Here is a 27,472-nt window from a genome sequence, read left to right on the forward strand (position 1 = left end):
ACGGTATGGTTCTGGGAATGCTTGGCTCACAGCTTCTCCGTACCTATTTTCCTTCATTCTCTTTTCTTTCTCACCAGAGTGTTTGCCAACTCTTATCTGTCTATATTTGTAAAATAAGAACAAGCTATTATCAGTCCTTTGAAAGGCACATAGTACAGACTTCTAGGAAAAAAAATCTGCAGGTTTCATCTGCATGGTTTGAGAAGAATCAGTTTTGATTTCTATTTTGGCTCACTCTGGATTTTTGCACTCAGCTATGCGTCAGGATCAGAGCTTCCAAGTTTACTTGTAATGCTGAAAACATGAAACCCAAGCCATTTTAGAGTTTGATACACAACAATAAATCAATCCTCAGACTACCACCATGAGGCTCAAATTTGCTTGAGGAGTTCTGTGAACCTTAGCAAAAATCTGATGGAAATTTAGCTTTTAATGATAGCTGAAGTCCATCAGTGCTTGGCATGGCTCCATAAGTTCTAACAAAAGGTTTGGAAAGGGCTGGCAAGCACAGTCTCTCACTGGTGTTTACTTACCTGCAATCAGCAAGAATAATACATTCCTAATGTATGCTCAGTTTCTGAATTTGGTGCACATTTCACCGCGCTAAAATTAAATTTAAGTGAAAGCAAGATGACAGAGGGAAAAAGTGATACAGGGAATAAAGCATGGGAAAAGGAATTATTACTTTAGTTCTTTTCTGCCCAAAATTCCACATGCCTCCTGAAAAGATAAGTGAAATGGAAAAAATAAATGCCTGGGAGACTTAAATATTTAATTCTCATTCTCAGACCTTACATTTGGCTTTAAATTTGGTGTGACCTCTGCTGTGATTAAGTACAACTGTACTGTACAGCACAAGCCAGGGCAGCAACTCCTAATACAGAGACTGAGAAAAGTGAGCTGGGAGCTCTGTTACCTTGACTACACAGGACTGTGCCCAAGTTAATTAGAATTATTATCAGGGAGCCTTTGACCTCAGAGGTAGCCTTATCCTACACAGATCACCTGCTATCAAAACCCCAGCCAGCAGCTTCCTCATGGCCCTGGGGCTGACCACAGACCACAAAGGATGTCAGAGAAACCCTGGATTCAGGTTTTTCTGATCATGTAACCCAGCAGTAAGTTACAAGGGTCCCTTTAAAGGGTCCTAAGCTGCCCATTTCTTACTGTGATTCACTAAAAAGAAGCATTCCATACATTGATAACAGAAAAAATCATGAATAAACAAATTATATTGTAAATGACCTATCATAACACTAAAAGTGCTCATAATACATTCCTCCTTCTAATCATAATTTCCTACTCTGATAATAACTATCATTATGTGGATTTCAATGTAAATTCTCTCTAATTCCTTTCTATCAAGGTTATTTTTGTCAGCTAAAAAACATATAGATCATTGATTATATCCATAAGCTCATTGATTATTTTATTGTTGTCATTCTGTATTGTTGTCTATTTTTGAACAAAGTTCAACATATGTAGGAATCTAAAAACTGAAAATAAAATCTCTCTCTTAACCACACTTTATATTTTTAGTCCATATTTATCTGGCACTTATTGGCCTCCAAGCTATATATCTACACTAATGGGGGAATAAACCTCCTCAAAAAAACATGTCACGTACACTGTCTTCCCTTAAATTCAGTGGTTTTTTACTTTTTCAGTTTTATTTATAAAAGGTTATGCTTACTGCAAATTCTGTCCTGGAACAGACTTTATTAGATTAAAACTAATTTCCTCCAAAATGTCTGCCCTTCTACATCTGAGGAAAGCATCCTGACTTAATATTGGCAGAGAAGGAAAAAAGCCCTACTTAATTAGGGGGGAAAATATGCACAGAGCCCCCACCATGACATCAGACACCCTTTCATCCCTGGATGGCACAGTCCTCTCCCACTCTGGGCTCCCTACAAGCTGTGCCCGAGGTTTCCCAGGAGGAAACTGCAGATCCAGCTGCAAGCCCAGCCCTGCAGGCAACTCCTTCTGCCCCCAGGCCTTGCTGTGCCTGCACTTCTGATTGCCAGAAATATTGCAGGGGTTGGGGTGCAGCTGCAGGACTGGAAACCCCATTCCAGAGCTGCCCCTTCTCCTTTTTAGCGACCCCAAAGGTGGAATGAGCAAGGTCATTTATTGTTAGACAAGACATTTCCTGACATTGGCAACTTGTCCATGTCAGGGTGAGGAGACATCACCTGAAGATCAGCCCAGAGAGGAAAACTGTACTGGACACTCCCAGTTCTTGGTTTTAGTGACAGCAGCAGGTGTAGAAGGTGGGCTGTCCTTGTGCCCCAGCTGCTGGGAGAGGTGAGGATGGACACTGTGGGCAGCAGGGCTCCCATGGGAGATGGATACTGTGGGCAGCAGGGCTCCCATGGGACGTGGACACTGCGGGCAGCAGGGCTCCCATGGGACATGGACACACCGGGGTGGAGATGGATGCGGTGTGAGGAGCTGCTGTGGGGTCAGAGGGTGTGTGCCCATCCCAGGAGCTGCTGATCCTGCAGATGGTGGCTCCTGAGCAAAACTGGCATCTGCAAACCCTTCACATGGAGCTCTCCAAGCAAGAGCATGGAATTACTCTTGACAAATGGAACTGCCAGCCATTGTCCCTTGGGGAGAAGAAACCTCAACACTTTTTCCCATTTCTGTGAGGGGTTTATATTCTCCGGATGCACCATATGGGGACGTGCTTCAGAAAAGCTGATACAGGGTCTCTTTTCACCACCACCACTTACATATCCATAGGAAAGGGAAATAATGGGAAGCTTATTGGGAAGAGATTACAAAGGAAAGATCTGATAAGTAGAGGAGAACGGAACTACAGAGCGACCTTTCATAAATAACTGCTGTGGTCCCCAGCAAGTTAATGAAATTACAGACAAATTTAACCACATCCCTAAACTTGCCCTTCAACAATTGCATGGTCAAGACATTGTATACAAACAGAGAGGTCAGCCCTTGCTAATGGCCACAAAAAGCTTCCGCAGTGCAGCAGTGCAGACAGGCTGCGTTACAGACTCAGGCGCTGAGTCACGGACCGTACCCTTCCCTACATGTGTAAGGCATTAAGTGTTCATCACAGAAACTTAAATAAATTAAATCATTCCATTGCAAATGACAAAAAAGGGAACTTTCAAGTTGCACAGTTATTATTCAGAGATGTGGAAGCAATAAAGTTAAGGTTCCACAGGCAACCTTAGCTCTGGACTTTGGTCTGCATGCCATGTGGTTGTTAATTCTATAAACCACTAATAGTTCTGGGCTTTTTCTTAAAAAGAAGAGAATAATAGTTTTTATTGGCATACAGTCTATCAATGCTCTATAAAGGTATCTCTACTGTATTTAAATAGTCCTTTTTACTGACATATTTTTATGCACAAACATCTTTTCCCTCTATTCTCACATTCAGATGTTTCAAAATCTCATTTCTCTCCACAGAGCTCAACCAACAACCCTCACCTCTGAGAAAGTGAGCAGAGTGCAAAAGGTTTTCTCCATAGATCTATCCCTCTGAATTTTTGTATTAATTCATAGCATCCCACATGTGCAAGAAAATGCTCAGATAAAACTAAATTTAACTTAAGTGAAAGTGCAAGAGGTCTTTATATGCTTATAACCTTTCATCTTTATTCTGCCATGTTATTCACAAGCTTTTACAGGTTACCTACAGAATATGTACTGTCTATCATTCAAGCGACTTCATCAGCTCTGGCTGCCACACAGGTAGCTTTCAGTACATAAAAATGATTAAAAACTGAAAAAGAGCATTTGATTCTGTATGGAAAACAGTAGAATCACAAGATCTATATCAAGTTCACACAAAGAAGAGAACAGCTCCAGTCTTGCCAACAAAAGAAATTTAAGTTTACTATTGTGCACGATTTTGTTATGTTGAAGGTTGTAGGGATGGATTGCTTTATTTTTTAATTTTTTTCCTCTATTGTCCTAAATAACCTGAACATTTTTACTCTTATTCTTCCTCAACTACCTGGCTAAGAATATCCTGAAAATTGGGGAAACTACAGTGAGGAAACTCTCTTGGAAATGCCATGACAAATGTAGTAAAAAGGTTATCAATGGCAAAATCTGAACATACAACAATTTCAAGAGCTTTCTACTGTATCTGGTATAGAAAAAAAAATGCAAAGGTGGAGTTCTTTGGACAATTTTTTAGAAAATTAGATTTAGAGGTTCTTACACCATAAGTGGCTGTGAAATCAATCAAACATAGATGAATGTTTATGTCAGAATTTTTGGAATCCCACCCAAAGAGAAAAATGAGATAGAGCACAACACAGCTATGCAAGAGTCCAGCAACAAAAATACTGTCTAGGAATAGCTTTAAAATATTTATAAACAAGTGCAGCATTACAGCGGAGGGAAGGAAAACTATAAACAACAGGGTCATATTGTAAGTTTAATTAAGAAAAAAAAAAGGCAAAATATCTGAAATACCAGAGGAACATCTTTAAAGGGGCTTTGAGGGTGGGAGGGCACAGTTGGGTTTTTTCAACAGCCATAAATACACTCAGACTTGTACTGGGATGAGACAAGAGTGGCATCTAGTGGCTCCCAGCGTTACGGTGCTGCTGCCCATTGAAGAACTGGGATGGGCCCAGAGCTGCTCTGTGCCGTGTCCATTGCAGCCCTCTGAGTGGAATTGAGGGTCTGGGGAGTCCTCGATAGCAGAATTGGGAATGGGGGTGTGAGGGGGTTAACAAGTTAAGGAATTGAGTAATGGAGGGGTGAGGAGGTTAACAAGTTAAGGAATAAAGAGATTTTACTCTCAGTTTGTGGGCGCTGTGTTAGGATCTTTGCTTAGAGGCAAGTAGGTGGGATTTTTGTTTTAATCTGGCAGGAATAAATGGTACTCTTTTATACAAAATGTTCAGTAAAGCTGTAGGACTAATACTGGTTTGTTCTTCATGTGTGCTTGTTTACTTACACCTGACTTCCAACTATATTAACAGAGAGCGTTCATACCTTGTGTACATATATGGCCATATTTTCCAAAATTTACTTAACACTCTCATGAGTTACGTATTTTTAACCTGAAAATATCAAAAAAAAGTTCCCCAACTGAAAATTTTGGAAGTTCCTTACGAGAGTAGACAGTGCATTTGCAGGAATGTATTTCCAGAGAATCATTCAGATCCCCTGGGGTAAGCTCACTTGCCTAGGAACAGGGTACAGTATTATGGCATTAGGGAGACTTGATGAGTTTTTGATCCAGGTTCCATTTTAATTATGTATTATTAATCATTTTGCAGTTGGAAAAATCCTCCATTGTCTATGTATAACTAATTAGGAACTCATGTTTCTTAAATTAAAGAAATGTGTAGAGGTTTCTTTTGCAGTGTTGGGGTTGAGCTGAGAATACATTGCACTAGAGCATAAATTTTCCTTCACAGTCCAAAAACTGTTCCTCTACAACACAAATATACAGGAAATTAAATTGTGTATTATATTCCAAAACTGCTGTGAGACACTACAAACATTCAAATATCACCACTGAAAAGGCCATTTATGTAACTTCATCTGCTTTGCATTTGCCATTCTTATCTCTTTGAAATGGTTTTCTGATAGTAAAAATAATTTCTCTATTAATCCCTGCACAGAGTTACCACACAAGCAGAAGTATATATTAATTGATATTACTGTTTATGACTTGGATGCCAGTGACTGAACATTACAAATGCTGCTATTACTATCAGCTGAACAGCATGCAAGGAGGATTTGAATTGCAATCAGTGTCAGACACAAAGCCATTAAACTAATATTTAACATATATTAAACAGAATCCAAGTGTTGAATGCTAATACATATATATACAGTGATGTAATTTAAAACATTACAAAATGTATGCAGCAGAGCATAGACCAAAAAATCTGTGTGGTGGCAAGTCATTGCATTTGAGCTCAACTTAGGTAAGTGTCTGTTTCAGAAGTGACTTTCTTATTTTAGATTTCAGAATTTAAAGTGAAATTTAAAGACAAAATTTCATTTTTAAAACTGAAATACAAAATTGTTTCAGATTTTTGGAAAGTATTTTGATTCTGCAAGACATTGGCATTCACCAAGCCCAACAGCACTTTTACAAGTTCTTTTTTCCCCCTGAATTTTGGTTAAGAATGGTCACTGGCTTAACATGGTCTATGCTATGAGAAAGCTTAAAATTAAATTCCTGGAAAACAAAGGACTTTGGGACTATAGCTGCTGACGTGAAACACAATAAATGAGATTTGTTAGCACAACTTGCCAGAATTGCAAGCTTTAAGCACCATCCTCTTCTTAGTAAAGAAAATTAAAAATCAAGACAAAGCAAAGCCTCAGTCAGTACCTTATCTGACTACACTGTGTGATTCTACCCAGTGTTTTGAAGATACATCACCAATTTTACATCATTATAATGTTCTAGCTATTAAGTTTCCTTATTCTATAATTATTGAGAAGGCAACAGCTCCATGGCTTTTTGCAGCACCTTCAAAATGCAAGATTTAAATTAGCTTTTCAAAATTTGTTTTTCCCACATAGGCCAGCTCTGTGTGCTGGATCACTCACCAGAACTTCCCTGTGACCTCTCTGTTAGGACAGGCCAAGTGTCCAGGGGCTGCAGCGCAGCTGGGTCGGAACAGAACTGCACTAATTATTGGTGTGAGCAAAGAGAGGAGAGTGTGAGCCACAGATCAGCACTCAGCTGTGCTCACCGCCCTTGCACTGCACACACCATCACATACAGGCACACAAAGCAATCCCTGCTCTCGAATTTTCCACCCAAACACAAGGGAGGAGTTTTATACCATCAGGGAAAAAACATAAATAATTAGGTAATATCAATCAGGAAGATAAGCAACACCTTCAGCTCATCAACCACCTTATTCACCACTGAGGGTTGCAGGGGTGGCACTGGGAGGGAGAAGCAGTGGACCACTTGTTGGAAAAGAACAAAAAGAAAATAACGTAATAAGCAAAACATTGCAAAGTAAGACCAGCCAGCTCCCATCTGTGATCACCCATGTAACCCAGAGGAATGGAGGCAGCACTCCCCAGCAGTGCTGAACTTTCCAGAGCTGGGGGAACCAACCATCTGCAGGTTTGTACAGAGCCTGCCCTGGACCTGTGAATGGCCACTTCTCCTCAAGAGGTGGAGACATGGTTTTAGTTAATGCAGGACATTTCAACCAGTAAAATGTCACTAAATCAATTGTGTATCAATATACATTCTGGTATCTCAGCAGTTACAGTCCAGCGTGCAGGGTAACAATAATGGAAACCAGAACTTGCCATTAGATATCATTAAAGTATAATCAATTACAGGAATCTGTTAGTGCTTTCCTTTAGAGACCCAATCATGAGGAAACACAATCTACTTAAATGTGCAGATAACAAACGGAAATGATTTTTAAAACAAGGTGACTGAGTTGAAAACATTTTTAAAGATAAACTTTAACAGATTTCCTGACCTCATTTTATTAATGCAAAAGTCAAAATAGACAAAAAATGCTAGCTTTATATTCCAACAATGGAATATGAAAGTTCCTATTAAATCTGGGCCTGGAGCATGTATTTTCCAGCCAACGTGCAAGACTGCATTTGCTGCATTCATCATTATATATTTGTGTGTATATACAATGATGTCACTGTTTATGGCACTGCAATGTCCAAATCAGAAAACACAGAATTTATCTATGGGGTTAATTGTGGGCTGCTATATTAAGGAGTTCAGTGCAGAACTTAGATCAAAAATGAAAACATATTTTAGGATTCAAGTGGTTTTATAGTACATGCTACACATTCTCTGAATTTCAATTAATCTTTAAGAGATTTCTCATTCTATAACCTGTATTAGATCCCAATGAATATAGGTCCCATAAAATCTGCAGAAAATTGCTATTCTAAGGGATGAAACAGAGTAGGGAAGGGGAGAGGATATAGAAATTGAATAATTTCTCATAACACTACCATTTTTTATTTCACCTCCTTATTATGTCTTTTCATATTATTGACATTTGACATGTAGTTAAAAAAGCCTGGAAATTTAGGTCTTCCTAGGAGAAAAATAATAATTTGTGTTTTAAAGAGCTTCCTCAATAGATAGTTGCATGTAGGAGGATTTCAGTGAAAATGAGGGAAATTTTCAAAAGGCAGTGTAGGATTTGCACAGTGCAAGGGCAGCAGGGCCACTGGGCTGGGCAGAAAGGTTTGGAAAGACCTCACAGCCTCCAAAGCCTCCCACAGCTGTTCATAACCTCAGAGGGCCTCTGTCCAGACCATTTTACCTCATCACAGTTTCATACACCCTGTCAAAAAAATAAAAATAAACACAAATCCAACAAAAGCTTCCACGTGCCATAAAAATTGCACCAAATCTGCTCAGCTTGCTGCCAACCAGCTGGGCCTTTGCCATCCCTATACCCAAAGCCTCCATGGTCTATTCCAACACAGCACATCCTCCCCCTGCTCATCTCTTCTTTGCTGCAGGATTCTGGTTTGCACATGATGCTGAAAGCTCCTGAGCTGACTTTGTCAGCAGCAGCTTCACACAGCACAGAATAGCCATTAAACCTTTCATTAATATCTCTGGTTGGCACCTTTTGGATGCACAGCAATATTTCTCTGAACACATGCTCCTCATTTCAAAAAGTTAACTGGAAACAGAATAACATTTAAAATAGGTTTTTCCTTTTTTACAACTTAATTAAATTGCCTGAAATCTTTAGCTAAACAGCTGATGGTTTAAATCTGAAATCTAAAATGCGTGAGAAGTGATATTAAATAAAATCACTATTATTTAAATGTTGTCCTTCTTTTTCTTTTTTAATGAAACACAAACAAAACACTTATTTAAACATGGTGTGCATGATTATTCAAGGAAAAGACAATTGCTTTTTTTCCCAAGCTTCTCCCATAGGCAAGTGCATCTTCCAATCTTTTGTTTCATGCACTTAATCACTGGGCTTTGTTGAGCAAAATTCATGGTCTGATCTTAGCCACGGTCTTTCGCCAGGAGGTTTTCTGGGGTATTTTTTAAGGTGTACATCTCCCACAAAGCGTAACCCACACAACCAGTGACAAAGATGTGCACATCATGCATTATTACTTAAAGCTGAATTGCAGAACTCTGAACAAAATTATTAAAGTATAAATACTAAACTGTACATGCATTTAAATGTGCATTTTTAATTCATCCTCTCAGCCATGGCCACACATCCATGTGGAGTGCAGCTCAGAGGGCTGCATTTCTAAGTCTGAAGGTTTTACACATCATAGATTTGTAGAATTTTGAAATCTTCAGTTTTTATATTAAAAAGACCTGAAAGTCATTGACTGTGGCCCTTGACATCAATCTATTGCATGCTGTGCTGTCACCTATTATTCATGGAAAAACAATTGCTTTTGTTTTTCCAATTTTTTTAATAATCTGAGTTTAAAAGTCACCAGTGACTATTTCATGAGGAGAATCTTCCAACTATGCATTAATTAAACATGCAAGAGTATTTTTATGATTAAAAATCCCCACAGTCCACTGAGTCCAGGCAAATCCTGTATATTATGAATTGAAAAACCACAACTGATGAAATGATGCATGAAAATAGAGACAGAGGCAAAATAACCTACTTGAACCCAGAAAATTTTCAGACAATAAGCATTACCAGGTTTAATTAACTTTAACACAAAAGTGGGGGCTTCTTCTGTTTCAAGTTAATGAAGCTCAACACATGGACACTACAATTAGAGACAAAAGCATAAGTCTAAAGCAAGTTATATTTCAAGATTGAAATAATGAGCTTGGTATTTTAATTTCACAGTCAGCAATTACATGAGATCCAGAAACAAAGACACAATACATGCACTGGAAACATTAAGGTACAAATGCATTTTCACTCAATATCTTTCTTCTAAGCCAGATGCAAAAAATATTTTTTTTCCTACAATAAGCAGTATGTACAATACCCTGGAAATATTTCTACTATGATCATCTAAGATTTACTCACTTTCATACTACACAAGTCAGAAACGTGACCTCATCTAGAGCCCTGAACTGCTTAGTGACTCCTATCGTGCCTTTCTCATATATATTCATTAAATCTCTATCTATAATACTGTTATTTCCATTTAAAATGATTGTTGTGTAGCAAAAAAGCTGCTCTCCCACAAAAATGAATAAGCCTAGATCACTTCCACCCTTTTCAATAATTTGCCTATTCCTAAATACTAGGCTGGAAGAATATATGACCCTTAACTTAATCTCATCACCAAGCACCTCCAAAGGAAAAAAAAAGCACAAAAAGAGAAAAGATGGTCTGCCATTTATGTCTCCCATTTATAGTTTATTAAACCTAGAGATAATAGGAAAAAGGTGGAAAAAAGCAGAGAATGTCTGGGCTGTAGTATCAGATATCACTGCTTATTACTGGCTATCTGCCTAGTAATCATAAATCCATTGGGTAATATTCTCAAATCTTTTGCTTTTCAGGTAGGTGTGAGCCAAAAAGAAAAAAAGTTTAATTTTCTATGAAGAGCAGAAAACAGCAAGCACAGCACAACTGGGTACCAGGATGCATAAATATTCCTGATTATGAACCCTTGCACATAAAGCAAACAGGAAGAGTTTGAAGTTAACAGTGTGTACATCATGCAAAAGGTATCTCTGTCCCAAAAGATAGATATCACATAGACTATGAATGAACTGCTCCAATAAATTATATTATTCCTCAGAGGGGAGAGCAGAGCAATGTTATAAACAGTGACTTCAGAAAAGTGAGAACAATAGGGCATTGAATTTTGTAAGAGTGAATTAAGGATCTTTTTTTTTCCTGGAGGAGATCTCAGTATCATTGACCAATGAGCCTTATAAATAAAAGTATTAACTCCAGCTCTGCCTGTTCCCCTAAGCACCTCAGCATCTTGCATTTTCAACATTCTGTACCTGCATTTAGTTTCTGCTAGAAGCACAAGTACATACAGAATTAAATAGAAGTTTCAAGTAGATTTTTTAAAAATATACTTTCCAGGGGACTCAGAAAACACATGATCCTGGCAGAACACACATCTCAGACACAAAGCTTTGATGAGAGGCTGAGTGTGCCTTTGTAGAAGACTTACCAAATCAGAAAACAACAATCCCTGTACATCACCTCCTCCCTGTGCTGTCGGATACGCGCTGAACATCCACGGATAAAGGAAAGATAAACCAGAACAGTGTTTTTCAAAACCAGTCTTGATAGGATCAAACTCCTCAGATCTGTCACTTGCCTTTGGCATCACTTAAACCAAGGAAAGTCATTTTCTTAAAACAGTCTCAGAGATCTTGACAGGACTGGGATGTAGGAGTAAGTGTGATCCCAGTGTGAACCCTGCTCTTACCAGTGCTGAGGGCAGGGCACAGGCACAGCACTCAGAGCACAAAGCTAAAGGCTAATTAAAAAGCATTTTCAGAAGATGACAAGCTTTTTTTTTCTTTTTTTCTGTGCAAGAGGGATGTCCAGTGTTTTCAAGGCCACAAATCTGAGCAAAAGAAGACACAAAACTGCCTCCTATGAAGCGAATTTCAAGGTCAAATTCCTGTTTGTTATCACCAATATGCCAAACATTAAGCACGGGCAACTCTAACTTCACCTTCTATGTCATTTTTCTGGCTCTTTAGCTGCTTTCTTGGTTAGTTAGAATTGGAAATTGATAGGCCCATAAACATCTATGAGAGACACGTTATTAAACACATCATCTCCGTCTGCTCTGACAACGATAAGCCAAGTTCTCTAAGGTTTACAGCAATCTCAAGGAGTGCATGTTTTTCAATAACATTGTGATCTTTTTTCCTCATCTATGCAGTGTTTCTCCCTCACTCTCAGCACATACTTGTTTTGCCTGACTTCCCTGAAACCTGTTTTAAAACTTTACTTGAATGTTACCTACTCTTCTGTTCTCTCCAAAGGGTTTTTTTAAGTAGTTGAAAATAGTTTCTCCATTTTAGTCTCACTTCAGGCAAAGGTAATGGCTCTTAGAGAGACTTGCAAAAAGATTACTGCCAGTACTCTTGAAACACTTGAATATTAGCACTTAACAGCTTTGCCTTTACACTTTATTTAGGTATTTCTCCTTCTCCAGCCTTCTTCCCTGCACTTCACAGTCTTCTGACACCTAACCTTTTTCTTCACTGTTTCTGCTTTCTTCTGCATCCTCCACATCCTTCCTTTCACAAAACAAAGTCTGCCTTGTTTAATCTGTTTTGCCTACAGGTCCATCCCTGCCCAGGGCAGGGCTTGAGGTGGGATCACCTCTGCCCAAAGGAGTCTGTTTGAAATGCAGGAAAGGCTCCAGCTGCTCAGACTGTGGCACAGCACAGTGCACACTGCTCTGACTGGGTGGGAAGGCAAAAATACTGCCTGAATCTATTCTGGTTTGGACAATCTGGGAAGGAACCCTGGGCATTTTGAGAGTAAATTGTTTTGGAGTCTCAGATAAATTTCTTGAAAGTTTACCTTCCGTCCCAGTTTGATATGACAAATTTCACTCTAACTTTAAGGATTAAGTACTGTTATTGATTTTCTGCTGAATGTTCTTTTCATACTGCCTCTCTCCTTTTTCTTTTTCTCTCTATTACCTGCTTGAAAATGAACTTATCTGTTTTCATGTGACTGGTTTCTTCTGGTACATCATTATCTGAGCAATACTTGTTCATTCCTCTGTTCTATTGGAATAAGTTAAAGAATTGCCTTGCAAAAACAATAAATGAAAGAATTCTGTGTTGCAAACAAGAAATTGTTTTATCACTATTCTAAATAGGATTTGAGTTTTATTTATAAAACCCATGATTTTGTGTGAATATGCGAGAATCTAAGCTTATAGATCTTTTAAACATGTCTCTAATACTGACAAGATGCATACAAAGAGCATTAAAAACCTGGCCTGGAAATTCTTAATGATTTGAGAATGGGAGAGGAAAAACTGTACAGGTACTGTCTGTATGCAAATACTTTCTGTTCCATCTTGTTGGTGCTGTTAGATGTGACCTGCTAATCTTCTTAGTTTTGGAAAACACATTTCTCTTTTGCAGAATTGTGCCAGAGAGGAAAAGATCTGTGCTGCTGTTCAAAGCTTTCCTCTGAACCAAGCAGGAGAGACACTCAGGCTAGAGCCTCTGAGATCCAAAACAGCTGCCCCATCCATCAGGCTTTCCTGAGCTGAGTGCCTCACCAACTCTTCTGCTGAATCGCTTCACATCATACAAATAATTTAATATTCACTAGAGAAGCAACTGGAACAGGTTGCTCATATCCTGAGAGCCCCACCTATGTGATTATGAGCCGCTCCAAAGCAGAAGTTTCTCCTGCTCAGGAAAACCTTTGGGGTGTCTCAATATTTAATCAGAGAACTTGAAATTTTGAAAACACTCATGGGATGATAAAAGTTATTTCCTTCTCATTGCTGGTAGCAAGCAAACATAACAAAGGACCACATAAATATAAAGGGTAAAATCTCAGGAAAACAGCATTATCAGCCCAGTCATGCAGTTCTCTGGCAACTCCAGGTTTGAGGTTTCAGTAATTTTTTACAGCAGGTATCACAAGGCAAAAGCACTGAGTCCATATTTGATGGGTAGAGCTGAATTTATGGAGTGTTCTTCAGTGCACACCTCACACACTTCAGACAGAGACTGCAGCTCTGGGAGAGGCTGGCAAGGGTAAACCCAGAAATGTCTGGCAAGACTAAAAACTTTTGGCTTAAGGGTGCCAAGAGGACAAATCCTGTAGGTGAAGTGAGAAGAACCAACCTCCAGAAACCTGTGCCAGACTTGCTCAGAAGCAGAGAACATTATTTGCAGTAACAAAGTCAGCCCAGAGCTGCCAGTTCCTCTGCTGTCAAGCCCTGAGTATTCAGGACAGCTATTGAACCAGGCAGGCAGAGAATTACTGCTCTTTTTGGATGGGCCTCTTATATACTGTAGAACCTTATATACTTTAGAACCAAAATTACAAAATTGCTGAAAAATCACCTCTCCTGCATCTCTGCTTCTGAGACAGAGAGTTAAACTCTGCTCTTCTGTGCTCAAAGTCACTCCTTGTCAACAGAAGTTATCAAAAAACTTAAAAAATCACTCTAGTTATTTACATTTGATTTGTTTGTAGTAAGAGAACACAGTTCTCAGCAAGATAAATATGTGGGAGGAAGGAAAGTAATAGAAATTATCCACTGATCATTATTGACTTCAAACATCCAAAATATTCCCGCAGTGTTCAAAAACCCCCAAACTAAAAAACTCCAAAGCGCAAAAAATGATAAATGAAGTTATTTATCGTTAGGAGATGAGCTAAAATATTGCTAGTCTGGCTTCACAGAACCTGGCTTCTCTTTTACTCTTCACTTGCCACAGAGTCAGAAAACATAAAAGCTCTGAAATTAAAATAACCAAAAAGGTGCATGGCCCCTCTTTCTCTGTACTCCCTTTCTGATACTTAATCCCTGCCATGCATGCAGAGTGAAGGCCAAATGGAAGTCTTCCTCTGAAGACAACTTTGTGCATGAATTCTCCTGCATTTTTAGATTTTTTTTTTTCCCAATAGTTTCACAGCCATTTCAGTTTTCCTCTTGGCAACCTCAACAAATAAATAGGAAAGAGCAGACAAGCTAAAATGCTCTCCACTGAAAGGGCTAAAAATCTGAAAATCAATTTGTTGCAGTATTAGAGCAGTTGGGAAGTCCTTAATTTGAGTTCACAGAAATCAATAAGAATAATACAAAACTAAGAACTGCAAAGAGGAACCTTTTATCTCTTTCAGAAAAAAAAAAACTGAAGTATTTTATGTAAGAAAAAAATACCAAAGGAAAAACTAACACCAAATAAAAACTCTAAGAGATGCTTTTATGATTTAAATGTGGCTTGCTGAGTCTTATAGTTCATTAGTCGCTAAGCACTCACATTTCTGTGCACTTTTTCCTTCCTTTTAACCTTTAAACTGCACTGCAAATTCTTAAGAGTTTGGGCCTTTGGTGATGCAGTCATTTTTTAAGGGCATTCTGAATTCTGTGCTTACTGTCTTTCCTTGATCTCCCTTATCTTTTGATCAGTATGGAAAAATTCAAACTATTCAGAATAAGAACCACACCTGCGCAGGTCCTGGCAGCATTTTGCATCCTAGCTGTATCCAAACTGTGCCTCCAGCTGGGTGGGCAAAACCAGAGAGAGCCTGAGGCTCAGAGTGAGATGGAGATGAACCCTTGAGAGCAGAGCCTGGCTGAGGCACCTGGGGACAGATCTCCACATTTTACAGATGAACAAACTGTAGTGCTCTGCAGCTCCTTGTGCAGAAGTTTACAGCCTCAGTTTACAGCGCAGATTTGTGTGAGCTCCCAGGGATCCCTTCCTCCTCTTGCCTTATTGGGAGCTCCAGCTGAGTGTCGCATCCCACCCAAACAGAGCTGAGAGCACCTGGGCCTGCAGAATGTTTCAAAGTCTAAAAAGGAATTCAGGCTGTTTCCAGGCTTGGAGTTTAAACAGGATGAATTCTGATGTAGAAAATATGCAGCTTGAATAAATAATACATGAAGTATGTCAAACTTCAGATGTGGCACTGCTATTTTAAATGCACTTTTCAAAAAGTCGTTTCAATTGCTGGTTACAAGTGCTTGAAGTCCAACAGGCTTCCTTTTCCCATTGTGCATGTCCAGGATCCTTCGAGAGCTGATTTCAGACTAGTGGAAATTATTCTAACAGCCACAAAAATACTAATAGACTGTAAATCTAGTTGTCATGTCCTTTATGCAGTATTAGTGAGATAATAAATACACAAACAGACTTGTCTGAAGTACTAACATAAAAGTAATGCATGTGTTATAACAGGAGTTTCAAAAGATTATGTGGAATAGCTGTTCTCTATTATTTTTGTCCATGTATTTTTCAGTACCTGATATCAATGTAATTATCATCTATTTGTTTAAATGCTGATTAAATCCCTAAACATTTAATAATGCATCTTCATAAATTTTTACCTGGCATCATTATACTAAATAAACAGTTAGGTCAGATTTTTTTAAAGTAGCATCAATTTAGGTTATGATTTTATAACTATATATTTTATTTTATTAAGGCTCTGTATTTAAAAGTTAAATTGCAAAATTAGAAAAGTCAGGCAGTTCTCCTTAAACAATAAACTATTGAGTAATATTAACAGTTGGAGGACCAGACCCAGAAGTGTAAATCACATGGACTGGACTAATTGTGTTCCTCAGCCCTCCTTTACTATTTGGGCTTTCTCCTAAACATCTGAAGTCTTTCTTTTTGTATAAAAAAGTGCATTGTTCACATGTGTAAACCACTGGAAACCCCTTAACTCTCCATCTGCTGATTTCACAAGGTTTTTTATGTAGCCAACACACATAGTCTGAGAGTAAGGATGTGATTTTTCAAGGACATGAAATGCAATTTGGAGTTAACAGACAGCAAAATCTGGCAGACAGGTACCTAACTCTGGTATGGTTTTGCAAACCTTTTCCTTAAGGCTCAGCCATATGTTATAGATCTTAGAAAAATGAGTAATGAAAAACAGCCTTACACCAGTATTCCTTTTTTATCCCACTAATTTAACTTTAAGAGTATTCTTAAAAGAAACTAATCCTTTCCTAAAAACTATTTAAGTAATCCTCTTCTAGTCTTCAGGCATAAAACTGAAATAAGGTCAACCACCTTAACACATTGGCACTTGAATCTCTCCTATCTTATGCAGGAAGTAAAACTACAACAATCAGAAACACAAAATCTGGTAATTCTGGTGCATCAACTGTGCACCAGCCTTGATTCCAGCAGAAAGAAATAACCTTGCTTTTTTTATCACCACATCACACACATGCAGAGAAAACTCGGCAGGAATGTAAAGCAAATGAAGTCATGAACTTAATTAACACAGAGAAAATAAAAGAACTACCCTGCAGATGTGTATTTGTAGTGAAATCAGTCAGCAAATGAACAAGTAGTCATGACAAAATTTTATATAACTTTCTCCAGTCACTGGGGTCAGAAGTACAAAAACGGGGTAGGAACTAAGTTATTACAAACCTTTCTTCTAAAATTAATGGGGTTTTTTGTTTGTTTGTAAGAAACAAAGCACGAGTTATTATTGCTGCTGCACGGAGCAAAGCCCAGCACCAGCCCCACTGCTGAGCACCCCTCTCCTGAGATCATGGGAGCCCAAAACAGCCCAGCCCTGCCTGAGGGGTCCTGCCCTGGCTCTGCGCAGGTCTGTGTGCACAGAGCTCAGTCCAGGTGACACAGTGAGCAACAAATTCTTAGGGACATGGCAGCTCCAGGGAAGAGTTTTCCACTTCCGAGCCTCTTCCAGGGGTCTGCACACAAAACCCCTCTGTGTTTCTGTGACCCACAACAAGGCAGTTCACAGCTCAGGAAACACCCCCAAGCACAGAGGTGGTGAAAGGTCAAGAGGCCAAATTTCAGTTACCAATAATTATAAATAATTTTAATTTATTTTATTTAATATATCATCTCCTACCATAAGATGGTACCATCTTTAATATCTTTCTCCAAATTCTTTTCTCTGGCAAACAGCTAAGCCAAGAAAACTAAAGGATGATTGTAGAACCACTTCAAAACCTGCAACAGCCAATACTCTGTCCCCTTTGTGGATATCTGAAAATAGCAGTTGACCTCTATGCTGGGGGTTTTCCCATTATGTTAAAGTGACAAAATCAGGGGAATGGCTTCATTTTAAATAAAGGTGAGCACAGAGATATTCCCATGTAAAGGAAGCAATTCTTTGCACCTGTGAATATATTGTGACAGAGGAACTTGCTGCAGTAGTACAAATGGTAACTTATTTTACATCCCCAAATGCATTAGAAAGAAATTCCACTTATAAACTTGAAAATAATATTTAATAACACAGAATGACTTGCGCCCATACCCACGAGGTAAGAAAACCCTGGACTGAGACTCAAATATAAGTAGCATTTAGAAGGTTATTTCCTTATAACCTCACATCCCTAATAGAAAAAAAAAGAATCTCCCACACCCCAAATATTGCAAGGTAAATCTTTAAGGTCTGCTCTCACTGATTCATAGTTTGGCCATTACTCAAACATGCAATGTATAATGCTGATGAGTTAAACATCACATCACCCATTTTGATTTATTTCTTTCAATTCTCTGGGAATTTTATTTATGTTTATAACTACAAGGTCAGTGGTGCCAATAGATCCAATCCAGGGATAGATAGTTGAGTGCTTAGACCATTACACAGAATTACAGTTTATTGATTAGAATACTTATGGAATAACTAAGGACAAAACTAATAATGTTACTAAGAAAAATGCCCAGAAGGGATCAGGTTTAGTCCAACCAAGTAATACAGTTTCAGCATTGCTGAAGAGAATACCAGCAGTCTAAAAGGTGAACTCTTACAGTTATTATTTTCTTTAACTTGGTGCTCTTCTGCAGTCAATAAAAATATTAATATTATTTTATTTCTCCCTTTTTATCATTTTTATGTACTAAAACAATATTATCTATGCTGTCCTCGAGACACAGAAGGCCAAATCCACCACAGTGTTTCTGTGAACCATGACAAGGCAGTTCACATCTTACAAAACACACTCAAGCACAGAGCTAGTAAAAGAGAAGGAGGTCAAATTTCAGTTAACAATAATTATAAATTATTTTATTTTTTTTTAAGCAGAACATCTCTTAGCAGAAGATGTTACCCACTTTATTGTCATTCTCCTAAGCAAGAAAACCACTTTCTTTATTTGCTTTCTGAATTTCCTGAGTATCTGTGCACAAAGAGCACAGGCTGATGCTGTATCACATATCACTAATTCAAAGCATTTAATCCTGTCTTCCACACGTCGGCCAAAGCAATGCAAATGCCAAGAAATTCCTCTTTGATAGCAGAATTGTATACACTGTACATTATATAAGCCTCCTGTCCCCTTCCACTTGAATGTACACTATCAAATCATCCTGGCCATTACTTTCTATTGAGCAGATGGTATTATGAGATTTTTGATAAAGAACAACAATCACCCAGGAAGGGTTGCAAAGGGGTCGCTGAAACCAAGATTAACAATTGATTAGCTTTAATGGACCGTGACAGTAATAAACAACAGAGCTCCACACAAAGATTTGATTGTCCTGTTAATGCTGCTGACACAAATGCCTTTTAACTGGCTTCCTCAAAGTGTTAATATCGCCAGAGCCCGGCAAATGAAGGACTTTGTCAAAGTGAGAACTGTCCTGCAGTGGAGGAGCATTTACTGCAGCCCTCTAAAACACCTTCTATAAAGTGTGTTTCTGATTTATTCAGACAATGGCTCCTATTTCTCCAAGGCTTAAAGTTCAACAAAATGAAGGGCAGCACACCTCTGCAAGGCTGGGGTATAATAGAACTCTAAAGCATTTGAATAGAGAACTCAGCACTCCTCAAATATACAACAATAATATGAATGATCATTTTCAGTGGGCTCATTTTATCCTTACTCCAGCCTGGGCTGACAGATCTCAGTATCACAGCCTTCTACGTTCAATTTTTTTATCCTTGGTTCTGATAAGATGACTATTTTTTTCTCCCTTTCTGCACAGAAATTAGTAATTTGCATCATATTTTCATTAAAATAAAGTGGTTTGTGATTACTGGAAATAACCATGGCAAAAATCTGAAAACAAAACCTAAAAGATCAGTTTATTTCTTAGATACACGAATCGGAAAATGTCTGTGGAAAAAGTCTCTGTTTCCTTTAATTCTTTAAGCCCAAAATTTTAAAAATAGACTTATGGCAAATATTCACAGAAGGTTTTAAAATTAAAACTAGGGAGAAGCAAAAACAAAACTCCACCTAACATTCAAAAAAAAAACCCATTCATTCCAGAAACCATGGATCTAGGAATTCAATTAAAGGTAAGGAGGTATTTACTCTCCTAAGCATTGAATAAGACTTTCTGTTAAACTTTTAAGGTTAAATTACTCGGTTTCTAAAATCAACTTTTTTTTAATTATGTCTCTTATTTAATTATATCTCTTATTCAGGAAAAGGCTTTTGTTTTAACCATTTTTAGCTGTGAGCTGCCACGGTGCTGCTCCATTCCAGTGTTATTCCTAAAGGGAGCACACAGCAGCGGTGCAGCTCCAAGGGCTCCTAGCAAAGAGAAAAGGCAATTCTGCTCCAGATCCCAGCACAAACCACTGGCACAAACCAAGGTCGTGCTAATCCCATCCCTGTGGGTCCCTCCCCATCTGCAAACTTGACTCTCTGCAGAGCAGCTCCTCACCAGCACACAGCAGCGACACAACACGAGGCTAATTGCTGGGTTTAAAAATGTGATCTCCACAGATATGCAAGGGAATTTAAATGAAATCTCTGAAAGAGTAAAAGCCACCTGCTTGGTGTCCCAACACACCAGCACTAAGTACATAACCTGTCAAAATACTGAGCCAGCCTTCATTAATTCCATTTTCTGTAATCAGCATCCTTCTATTACTCACATGATTGGCTTTCTTCAAGCAAGCTGTTGTATAAACCATTTGTTATACTCTGATGATAAACATTCAAGAAAGAAATTATTTCCTACCTGTAAGTCTGCATCAAATTCATGTTTCAGGTAAGCATCTTCTGCAGCTTCAACAAGACGCTGAAAAAAACAAAAATGTGGTTTTGAAATAATGGAAAACAACTTTACAACCTGGTATAAAAATAGAGATTGTTTAAGCATTTTGTGCAATTTATCTGCTCTCTTACTTCACTGAATAGGAATAAACTATTTAGATTTTAAAAAAGAAATAAAAGACCAAGTTTTTTAAACCCTCAGTACCCATTGATGGTGGTACAAAACTCTAAAAACAGCTCACTTATTAATAAATACAGAAATAAAAAAATCTCTTTTTTCACCAGTGCTCAGCTTTCTGTATCTCCCATTCTGAAACGAATAAAGTTGATTTCACATGGACTTTATTTTGCACATAGGACCGCTTTTCAAATCTTCCACAAGAGCAAACAGGAGGAATTCCCCAATAATGCACTTGATTTCGAGAAACTGACATAAAAATGAATTTCTAAATTACACATCAACTATAAATGATAAGAAAAATATAGACTAGGTTTGTTTACCGAGCAGACTGAACTACTACCTTAACGTGGTACATTATCATAAGATTTTTCTGCAATTACAGAAGTAACATTTACTGAAAGGCAGCAATTCAGCAGTATTTTTGCCCTCTTAACAATATCCAGAACTCCCTGTAGTAGTTATTTCCCTCACCATTGTCATCTGACAGGAAAAAAACCACAGTTGCACCAAAACACAGCTACCTGAACCATTTAATTCATAAAGGGGTTTCCTGCACTTTTTCTGTTGGGGATTGACATTATACCTTTCAAAGGTTTTACTCAACATTCCTTATACTTCAGAGTATTTTAACCATGGAAAAACCTCCTAGCTTTCATTTAATCTACCTGAACATTCATATGTGTACAAGCCAAAATCAAACAAAGAATACTCTGTGTCTTTTATTTCCTTTGCTCTATCAGACACTGGTACACATGGATGTTTTCACATATTTTACATCACAAAGCGAGGTCCAGACTCTCATTAACAATACGCAGAGTGGGCAGCCATGCACACATTTTTTTTTCCTCCCTTTTCGTAACAGTTTGCACATTTATCAACTCTTTGGATATAAATCAAAATGAAATCAGAATTGATATTGATTGCTATACACTTTGAGCCATAATGGAAACTGAACCAAGAAAAATATTTCTGGTTGCCAATGCAGAACAAATGGTTGAGCAGAACGCTGACAGTTTGAGCAGAGCTCCGGCGGCTGCAGGGAGGGTTTGTGCTAGCCGGGTCTGCAGAGCAGCAGTGAGTCCCAGCCTTGCTCTGCTGCTCCATCCCATCTCCTCTGGCCCCATATCACCCCCAGCTGCTCCATCCCATCTCCTCCTGTCCCACCCCATCCCCATCTGCCCCATCCCACCCCCAGCTGCTTCATCCCATCTCCCCCTGCCCCATCCCATCCCCATCCCATCCCTTCCTGCCCCATCCCATCCCCATCCCACCTCTCCATCCCACCCCCAGCTACCCCATCCCATCTTCCCCCTGCTCTATCCCATCTCTCCCCTGCCCCATCCCATTCAATCTCCTCCATCCCATCTCCCCCTGCCCCATCCCATCTCCCACTCACCCACAACCAGCACCAGCCCCAAAAACCCCGGGTTCTCTGCCAGGCTCCTGCCCCTTCCCTGCACACCCCGTGGGGAGGCTCTCCAGGCTTTTCTTCGGTGCAGAACCACAATCTCAAACATACAATTTAAAGCTGGAAATACTCCTGATGCCTCAGCTGATAGAGAGAAGCAAAGGTCACCTTCCCAGAGCCCTGTGCTGGGAGAAGTTCCCTGACATTTGGCTGGTTCCAGCTTTAAACATCCTGTCCCATGGAAACCCAGCTGGTCACTGCAAACCCATCTGACCCAAACTGGAACAGAGCTGGGTCCAGCACTGGGCAAATCAAACCAGAACTGGACTGGCAAAATGTCTGAGCTCGCCTTCCTACGTACAGGGGTGAAAGAACCCAAAAATAACAATGCGTCCCAACCTGCTGCAGGAGGGGGATCCGGGGGAAAACATTTCAAATGGAACTGTGAACATCGATGTCGTTGTTCCCACTACTCCTGCACTATCTGAATAGTACCAAGAACAGACCTTGCAATGTGAAACATTAATGAGCCTTCGTTTGAGCCACAAATCTTTGTCTTTAGAATCTAAAAAGGGAAATAACACAAATTTTCTCCTCTGAGGGGGAAGCCTTATAGCAGCTGAAATAAATCCGTACACATTTGAACATTCTCAGAAGCCCAACTTTAATCAGCGTGCTAGTGACCTGCTGAAAGGATTTTACAAATACAGCCCTCATTTTTCAAACATGAAAAAAGCCTTTTATGTAAAATAACTACTCTAACTCAATGCATTACCTTTATTTTCCTTTATGATAAAGGCATAGGTGCATTACTACTCTGAGCTCACCTGATACAAAAGTTCATGACTGATGAGCTTGAGAGTAAAAACGTGAAAGGATCAAAAAAATTCTTCATACGGAAAAGAATACATGGAGAAGGAAACCATGTCTTTCTTTTTGTGCTGAAATACTTACTTAATCATCAAAAGAAAAATTATTATAGCATTTCATGAGATACCAGTGATATTAGATATCAGTACCTAGCGGGCTAGAAAAATAATTCATGGCTTCTTATATAGTTTGTATTGATCCCAATGTGTTTCAATTACATTTTTGCCTCAGTGAAATAAATTTAAACTAAGATTTATCCCCACATATAAGAAATAACTAGAGCAGCATAAGATGGGCAATAGTAGAAACATCTGGTAACAAGAGCAGCTCAGAAATGAAAAGTACTGCATTTTATTTTATTGAATTATTCATTAAGATTTCAGTTGTTACTTTTTTTTTTTTAATGTACATTTTAGCAACATTCTCTACAAGAAACTCAATGACAAAGAAGTAAAGTGTCTACTGACAGGAATTTTTCCTTGAAGCTGTAGAAGCAAATACGTAAGCACATTTTGTGCTTTGCCCTCACAAAACTAAATAAAAAAATTAAAATTTTGGTACATGAAATGAAAAAAATACAAGCTTGTGCTGCACTTTCTATGTGTTGGTCCTTAACCACAGTTTGCTTAAAGTTTCTCAACACCATTATGGAGGAAAGCAAATAATAAGTCCAACTCCACAAAATAACACATTAGTGGATATACACAAATTATATCAGAATGAAGAAATTGAATGCAAATGTTTCATGGGGGTTTTTTTGTGTTTTGGGGGGGAATTGGTTGGATTTTTTTTAAGAGGTCCCCAAAGGATTGAAGCACAATGGAAGAAATTCCTTAACACTCTGCAGGCAAAAACATAAAAACCACATGTAATACTGCAACTTTTTTATATGGAGGCAAAAGATCCCTTTTAAAATATTTTAATGACTGAACAGTTATCTACAAATGAGTCTCAACATTAGCATGATTAACAATTTTAGCTTAATAGTTTATAATGACATTCTAAATAGAAATGCCAATATATTTTCATTTGAGCAACCATGCTCTCAAATCCTTGCTGGAGCAAGTAAATGCTTCCCAAGCTGTGGTTATCCTGCAGGGAATTGTGCATGCACTTACATGCAAAGTTATCTGCATGCACTTACATGGAATGAATTATGAGCATAGAGTGAGAACTGGTACACTCACACCATTCAAGGGTGTTTTTAGAAAAATTTAGCCCTAAATGCGGAAACGTGTCTGTGTGCACATAAACAGGCAGGTCAAGGGCAGCACACAATCTTTAGATAAAGCAATTATAATGTTCTAAGGCACAGGTCAATTGAGGCTCTCCCAGTTATGGAACTAATCCTTAGAATTTTTCCAACACACATAAATATGAGAAAGATTAAATGCTTGACCCAGAATATCACAACGCAACATGGATAAAAAGAGGGCATGGAACAGGAGATGAATAAATAACACAATCACAAAAAACCTCAAAATGGTCACCAAAACATGAGCTCTATGTTTTGTATATTCAGTGGTACTAATGTTATAAATTACACAGAAAAAGCTGAGAGATGAAAAATAAATGGTTTTTACCTCACAGTAATTTTTTTTAAAAATAAGTCACTGAACTATCTCTCAAGTTAGCTAACAAGGTAATTTTCTTGACAAATGATATTATAATTTCAGTGAACTGATATTCCCAAATAAATTCTTTCAAGTTTGGTTGCTATAGATGGAGCAAAGAAAAGGTGAAACAGAATGGATGAAGAAGAATTCAACAAAAAATAAGGGGGAAAAGGAACAGAAATGGAGAGGAGAGGTGAAAACAAAAGCTGAAAATAACAATTTCAAGAAAAAAAATCAGCCAAACATCCAGAGGGTAGGGTAGTTATTTTAGCTTCTGAGATATTTTCTCTTTTCATGTACTTTTTAAGGGTTGCAGATTACTTCTCAATGATTTTCCTTCGTTAGAATCCCATTTTGAAGTTAGATTAAATAAATTCAGAAGCATAACCAATTTTGAAACAGTTTCTGAACTCCTGAACTGTGGAGGGTTACTAATCTTTATCCATGAATGCTGACAGAAGTTATGCCCTTCTCTCTTTTCAACTATGAAATCTTTAAAAAAATTATTTCATTGTTTCCTTTCTATTTTTCTATGATGAACTAACTGCAACACATAAAACCAGAAATGCTTCTCAAAATTGTTCTTCTCAAAACTAAACTGCTACAAATCACAAAAAAGCATCAATTAATTTAATAGCTCAAACTAAATTATAACTAGTATCAGCTTCGTACTGGCATCATCTAAGTCCATAACATAAATAGTTTCTATTCAATAATAATAATTTAATAACATTTCTTTTTAAAAATGCACAGGCATATCACAGTCATTAAAGAAGTGTAGACAAACCTGTGTAGGCTGCTCTTATATTCTAGCATCAAATGCATTCAACCTGCAGGAAAAAATAACCCTGAACCCTAACAAATTTTCTCATTATTTCCCATGGCATCAGATCTATTTGAGGTTCCTAAAAACATTAATATAATTTCAATGTAGATTTGAAATGTGCTTTGGAACTAAAAATAATAATAATCATTTGTGTAACTTTAACAGGCCTGTCTCTCTGACTCCTATATATATGGAATTGTAAGCAAGATTTCTATCTTAATCAAATGTAATGAACTCTGTTAAGAAAAACAGCAGATAACAAGAAAGGAAAACCTATGCCTGTTTTTAAAGCATTATTTCTTTCATATTTTGTATCAAGGTTTTTGCTACATTACCAACCAAAAACCAGCAGCAGTCTGTGTGCTGGAACACCAGTTTTCTGTGTGCAGAAAATACAACTACCAGTAGTTACCCTTCCTCAGGTGAAATATTTAGTGCAATTTTAGTAGCCTTACTATTGATTTGCATGTCTAATTTCCAATCAAAATTTACAGTAATTGAGCTGTGAATATGCCAAAAATATTTCCTAAAGTGCTGCCAGATAACTATTTAAACACAGTTCAGCAGCTGAAAGTATTCCTGGGAGAGAAACGAGATTGGGTTTCCATCATCAGAGCAATTTTCCTCATTGGCTTCCCTGTGAGAAACCCACACTGTGCATCTGGGATCAGCAATAGATCACTGGACTTTAAGGACATCACCCAGGTACCTTCCTGCGACTTGCCTACTGTTCATTTCAGAGGTGAAAAAGGGGTTTTCCTCTGCAGCAAATCTGTAAGGATGCAGGTGCTTTGAAAATTTCTGAAAAGGCAGGGCACTTTTAAGAGAGAACAAGATTTATTAGCATTAAGTGAGGTTAAGTAATATTCTGGCATGGTGCTAATTCTGCTGCAGGTCCTCCTGAGTTCCCTCAGAGTTCTGGGGTTTGCTCCTTCCACAGCTCATTTAGCAGACAAAGTAAAGAAGCCAGGAGAGAGTTTGATGTTGTTCCTCAGCCTCACTTTTATTTCCCATGCCCAAACCCAGTATCACATCAGATAGCAGTGAATGCCTCAGGGTGAAAACAGGTTTCCCAAAGTCAATGTTTTATCACAAAAAGCTTTGCACCTGTTTGCCATAGCACACAGAGGAGCATCAGACTCTGATGCTGACCTTGGAGGGATATTTGCTCCTCTCAGGGGCACAGCAGCAGGGCAAGGCAGCGTGGCTGATTCAGTCCTTGAGGTGGGGACACACAGACACACACAGAAGGTTTCCTCTTTCCAGAAAGCATGGCAATGTGTTTTATACCCCAGATTGTTCTCCTCAGCTGTGTGGTATTTTCTAGGGATGTTTAGCACTAAAATTGCTGTTGCTGTCACTAAGATGCACCAAAAATTATTTAGTGCCTATTACTTTACTATTCAAATTCCTAGTGCTTGTGGCTTAAGATAGATATCAGTCTTGCAACTAATGCCACACAAAAACTGCCTGCTCTGTGACTGCTATAAAATTCCACTGCAACCCAGCCAGACAATGCTCAGCCACACTAAGTGCAGCAAAGCACAATCAAAGCAGAAATTATAAATAAAGGATAAAAATAAATTAAAAGCTTAGCATATGCAATTATCGCAAATAACTTCAATTATCCACTTATATTCATTCAAAACTGGCAGATATTCAGGTTGATTGTTGTTAGAGTGCTAGCTGGTTTTGTGAAGCAACAAGAGTTCAGCTTGGCACAGTGCTGGACAAGACAGAAATGAAACTGCAAGTGGATTAAAGTACATGAAATTCATACATTGCATAACAGTGGCTAAGACAATCCTGGAGTAATTAGATGCATTTCTACTCAACTAGGCTGACACTATATTTAATTATGGCATCTGGAGTTTGCCAGGGCATTGAAGGAAGATTTCATATGAAGAAGATAACACATTTGTCTTGTACCAAGTTCTTCAGTGCTCAAAGGCTGCACA

General features: G+C 38.4%; 1 protein-coding gene across 1 annotated transcript in view; it reads right to left on the bottom strand.

Annotated features, from left to right (window-relative positions):
- The window catches only part of CACNA2D3 (calcium voltage-gated channel auxiliary subunit alpha2delta 3), a 383,943-nt gene that overhangs the window by 242,680 nt on the left and 113,791 nt on the right, over positions 1 to 27,472 (bottom strand). The window contains exon 4 of the mRNA XM_054281044.1: positions 20,579 to 20,638. Coding sequence (XP_054137019.1) covers positions 20,579 to 20,638 — 60 coding nt within the window. The remainder of the gene's footprint in view (positions 1 to 20,578; positions 20,639 to 27,472) is intronic.

The sequence above is a fragment of the Melozone crissalis genome, unplaced genomic scaffold (assembly GCF_028551555.1).
Source record: "Melozone crissalis strain CALT ecotype California unplaced genomic scaffold, PUWL_Pcris_2 ptg000029l_1, whole genome shotgun sequence".
Lineage (NCBI taxonomy): Eukaryota > Metazoa > Chordata > Aves > Passeriformes > Passerellidae > Melozone > Melozone crissalis.